The following is a 4,811-nucleotide window of genomic DNA, read 5'->3' on the forward strand; positions in this document are numbered from 1 at the left end:
ACCCGTAGCAAAAATGGTAAGACTCCAAAAGGTGCTCAAAATAGTGGCATGCAAGAGTTTGACAATAGAGGCTGCACAGATCCCATTACAAAGACATGCAAGGCACGATTTCCCCGTGATACATTCAAAGAGACTGCTGTAGATCCAGAGTCTGGCGCTCTGATCATGAAGAAAGGAGAGGCATGGCTGAATACTTTTACTCCGGCAGTTTCATATTTACTGCGGTGCAACCATGACGTGACAAGTCTCATGTCAGGCACTGCTATCAAATCAGTCATTGCTTATGTTGCTGACTATATTACCAAAACACCGCTGAAAACTCATGTTATGTTTCAGTCAGTTCAAAAAGTGTTCGAGAGAAATACAGAGCTTCTTTGCAGTGACAAATCCAGAACAGACAAAGCACGAAGTATGATGACCAAAATGGTCAACTCTCTTACTGCAGCATCTGAGATTGGTGGACCTATGGCCGCAATGTATCTATTGAAACATCCAGATCATTACACCATGCACAAATTCAGACCATGCTACTGGAGGGGATATGTGCTAGAGGTCATGCGTGCATGGGGAGACTCAAAGAATATTGCTGAAGACGGCAAGTCCACAGTGGTAGTGGCTTTGGACGATCAATCAAAAAATGGCAAGAAGAGAATTGTGCCTATTTCACCAGTACTCGACTACATGTGGAGACCTGTGGAATATGAAGATGTGTGCGTGTATGATTGGATTAGGTTGAACTACAAGAAGGCCATGTCCAAGGCAAGACAAAAATCAGCAAAGCCCCAAAAGTTTGTTCCTATGGGTGATGATAACAGTGACTTTGAAAATGATTACACTGTTGATGAGACCATCCCACATCTTCATACCATGCAGGGTGACAATGAGTGTGATGAGCCAGATGGTGCAGTAATGACTGATGATGAGCATGAGCCCACATGTATGGGAGGTGGCCCGGTATATGCTGAAGAGGAAGAAGAGTCTGACGATGAACTGCTACTTACCACTGAAGCCGCCAACAAGTTTGAAGAAGTAGTACAGACAGAATGCTCTCTGGCCAAAACTTCCCCCACTCAGAAGCATAGCCCTCAATTTCATACATTTTTGGCCAACCATCCTCAGGCAAACACACATGAGGTTCGTTTGGTGGATGAGGTTGATGCCTTGGTTCCAAACTTTATAGGAGGACCGCTACCCCGTAAAGATGCAGGAAGTCGTGAAGAATATTGCATGACTATGCTCACTTTGTTTAGACCTTGGAGAACTGGAAAAGACTTGCGACCAGGAGAGAATGTTATGTGGAGTGAGGTGTATGACAATTACAACTTCACGGAAAGACAGAGAAGTATCATGAAATTCTTTCATATCAAATATGAGTGTCATGATGCGCGCAATGACTTTTCTGCAAAGCGAAACCAGGGTAAACAGGGAAAACATAATCCTCTTTATATGAGTGATCATGAGTTGAATGAGATAGAAATGGATGGAATTATATTTGATGGTGAAGCCGTCCCTGAAAACAGAGAGAATGAGCTCATCAACTCTAATGACTGGAATTCAATAAGCAGGGGAGAAGTATTACGACAGACCCGTATGGAGACGGCAGAAAATGTAATGAAGAGTTCAGGATGGTTAGATCCTATGACTGCGCAACAACAGTCTGCAATTCGGCTTTCAAAGTTAAAGGTTCAAGTGACTCCTGACCAAGAGTGCACTCCTACAGAGTGGAAATCTATTTTGGATGCTATGCGTCAGGATGTCTTGGATGCTCGAGATATCGAGGCCAGTCAAAAGAAGCAACAAGTACCTACAGAGTTGCCAGTAAATGATGAACCAGATAGAGTGAAGTTGGTAGACAAGCAGTATTTTATGCGTAAAGAATTTGAGGTCAAGGATCCTATGGCTAAAGAACTCATAGACAGTACTGTTCACCAGTTCAGCCTCAATGAAGCTCAGGAGAGAGCGTTTCGGATAGTAGCCAACCATGCAGTTCAATCCTGTGGAGAACACCTCAAAATGTATCTGGGAGGAATGGCCGGAACAGGAAAATCTCAAGTCATCAAGGCACTCACTCATTTCTTCAGTGAACGAAAAGAAAGCTATAGGTTTATGTGTATGGCTCCAACTGGATCTGCAGCTGCCTTGATTGGGGGATCCACTTATCATTCTATGTTAGGATTCAGAACCAAGGACGGTTCAGAATCACTGTCTACACTTATACAAGTACGTGCAAAGCTTCAAAATGTTGAATATATATTTTTGGATGAAGTGAGCATGGTAGACTGCAGCAGTTTGTACAAAATCTGTGCCAAGATGTGTGCGGCTTTGAAAAACGATGGTGTTCCCTTTGGAGGAATTAATATGATCTTTGCTGGTGACTTTGCACAACTGCCTCCTGCCATGAGTGGCAAAGCTCTGTATGCCCATGATGTGGGGCGAGTGATTCATCGTACTCATGATCATGCAAAACAAAAGGCATCTATTGGCAAAGCCGTGTGGCATCAGTTTACTACTGTGGTCATTCTAAGAGACAATATGCGTCAGAGGTCACAAACTCCAGAAGATGCAAAGTTGCGAACTGCTTTAGAGAATCTACGCTACAGGGCCTGTACAGATGATGACATTCAGCTGATTCAATCTCGAGTGGCCGGCCCTGGCAAAGGCAGACCAAAACTGAACCAACCTCGATTCAGAAATGTCTCAGTAATAACTTCTTGGAATTCATATAGGGACAAGATCAATGAATTAGGCTGTGAGCGATTTGCACGGGAGAATGGACAGACATTGAAAACATTCTACTCAATAGACAAACTGGGTTCAGAAACTGATAGCAGTGATATTCCCAAAAGACAAAGGGCAAACAGAGTAAACCCAAAGCGTGCAACTAATATTGTGAGTCCAGAGCTTCAGGATATGCTATGGGATCTCTCTCATCAACTGAGCAAGCATCATGCAGGAAAGTTGTCCATTTGTCTTGGCATGCCAGTAATGATCAAAGTGAATGAGGCTACCGAGTGTTGTGTTACCAACGGGGCTGAGGGCATTGTAGTGGGATGGACATCTAGGCCTCTTTCTGAGGATAAATTTGCCCTTGAAACTTTATTTGTCAAGCTAACTGCAGCACCAAGAAAAGTACAGGTCAAGGGCTTACCAGAAAATGTGATTCCACTTGTGCATCAGATCCGTAAAGTGAAGTGCAAGCTTCCTAATGGTAAAATTATTGAAATCAATCGTGATCAAGTACCTGTAGTGCCCAACTTTGCAATGACTGACTTTGCATCTCAAGGTCGAACCCGGCCTGACAATGTTTGTGACATTCAAAATTGTAAGAACCACCAGTCTGTTTATACTTGTCTATCAAGGGGATCAACGCTAGCTGGAACCATTATTGTGCAGCCCTTTGATGCATCAAAATTGAGAGGAGGCATTGCCGGAAGTCTTCGACAAGAGTTCAGGGAGCTAGAACTGCTAGATGAAATTACAAAGTTGAGATACTTGGGACAAGTGCCACCTACTATAGTAGGTGTTACACGGAATGAACTAATACATTCCTTTAGAAAGTGGAAAGGAGAACAATATATGCCACCTGCCGTACATACTGCCATTGGATGGTCAGAAGACAACCCATTTCCAGTAGAAGACCAAACCAAAGATAGCCCATGGACGGTTATAGGAACCAAGGCAAATAGTGGCAAAGAACCAGAGCTGCCAAAGACTCTTAGAAAAGATACAACGGGATTTGTGGTTGCCCGTGGTACACAAGCACTACAGAGCTTGAATAATACAGGAAGCAATCGAAAGGATAAGCGTAAGCGGGATGAAGAGAGTGATAATGAGGATCATGCTATGCAAAGCAAATTGGTAAAGCGAATCAAAGCCAGTGTGCCTCCAGTAGGTAGCAAGAAGTTTTGTGGATTTCCATGGGATCCGGTAAATTGGAGTTGCGCCTATGACAGTCTGTTGACAGTTCTTATGTCTGTATACATGGAATGCAAGCCTATATGGAATAAAGAAATGTACAATACAAGTGAGCTACTGGGACATATTGGAGTCAAATTCAAACAGGTCTCATCCAAGAAGCCAACAGCAACTCTTCAACAAGCTCGTGACCATATTCGCAACATGCTGGGCTGCATTGATGCTGAGTTAGGACTAAATGGTCAAACTTACACTGATCTATATGCACTTGCCAGAAACATTATTGCTATTGATGAACCAGCCCTCAAGAAATCATATATATGCAGGGCCTGTGGGCAGGAAGAGAAGTTTGTCTTAGACAGTGGAGTCATCTGGACATGCGAGGAATCACTATGGAAGAACAATGGGTCTAAGTTAGGTAACCATCGGGGAAAGTCCATTAGTCAATGGCTCAATGCATTGAAGACTCAGAAAACCAATGACACTTGTACCAAGTGTCACAGAAATCTGCAAATGCATTGTGAGTATCAGTCAGCCCCATACTTTATTGGGTTTATCACACACAATGTTAAGGTTCTAGTAGACAATCAGATTGTATTCCACAATATAGACCAAATGTATCGAGTATGTGGCATAATTTACCACAAGGATGATGAGACAGGTAAGCATTTCGTTTGTAGATTCATTGATAAAGCGGGAGGAGTATGGTTCCATGATGGTGCAAAGTATAAAGATGAAGTGATATATTATGACAACATAGTAAACTTTGCACCCAAGAAGCTGCAGACATTTGACAAGTATGAGATGAAACTGGTTCTATATACCAAACTGTAATTTGTCCCACCCACATGAAGTATACTGTGTCTTATAATGTGTCAATGAGAAGTGGAACATCA

General features: G+C 42.8%; 5 protein-coding genes across 5 annotated transcripts; all 5 read left to right on the forward strand.

Annotated features, from left to right (window-relative positions):
* Positions 1-48: 48 nt before the first annotated feature.
* L226DRAFT_474572 (uncharacterized protein) lies at positions 49-330 on the forward strand (the record flags this gene model as incomplete). Its single annotated transcript, XM_067676613.1, has 1 exon — positions 49-330. A coding segment is annotated over one exon (282 nt), but the record flags the coding sequence as incomplete, so codon positions are not given.
* On the forward strand, positions 328-2,143 carry L226DRAFT_548781 (uncharacterized protein; the record flags this gene model as incomplete). The annotated part of the gene is made up of 5 exons (XM_067682629.1): positions 328-710; positions 732-1,032; positions 1,075-1,572; positions 1,597-2,080; positions 2,103-2,143. 5 exons carry the CDS (start codon positions 328-330, stop codon positions 2,141-2,143), a joined length of 1,707 nt encoding a protein of 568 aa, XP_067528237.1.
* A 167-nt stretch (positions 2,144-2,310) lies between these two features.
* On the forward strand, positions 2,311-3,444 carry L226DRAFT_439985 (uncharacterized protein; the record flags this gene model as incomplete). Its single annotated transcript, XM_067674809.1, has 1 exon — positions 2,311-3,444. A coding segment is annotated over one exon (1,134 nt), but the record flags the coding sequence as incomplete, so codon positions are not given.
* On the forward strand, positions 3,436-4,002 carry L226DRAFT_445556 (uncharacterized protein; the record flags this gene model as incomplete). The annotated part of the gene is made up of 2 exons (XM_067674880.1): positions 3,436-3,823; positions 3,890-4,002. Coding segments are annotated over 2 exons (501 nt in total), but the record flags the coding sequence as incomplete, so codon positions are not given.
* A 528-nt stretch (positions 4,003-4,530) lies between these two features.
* L226DRAFT_474574 (uncharacterized protein) lies at positions 4,531-4,749 on the forward strand (the record flags this gene model as incomplete). The annotated part of the gene is made up of 1 exon (XM_067676614.1): positions 4,531-4,749. One exon carries the CDS (start codon positions 4,531-4,533, stop codon positions 4,747-4,749), a length of 219 nt encoding a protein of 72 aa, XP_067528240.1.
* Between the last annotated feature and the right edge of the window lie 62 nt (positions 4,750-4,811).

Source organism: Lentinus tigrinus, assembly GCF_003813185.1.
Source record: "Lentinus tigrinus ALCF2SS1-7 unplaced genomic scaffold L226scaffold_130, whole genome shotgun sequence".
Classification (NCBI taxonomy): Eukaryota; Fungi; Basidiomycota; class Agaricomycetes; order Polyporales; family Polyporaceae; genus Lentinus; species Lentinus tigrinus.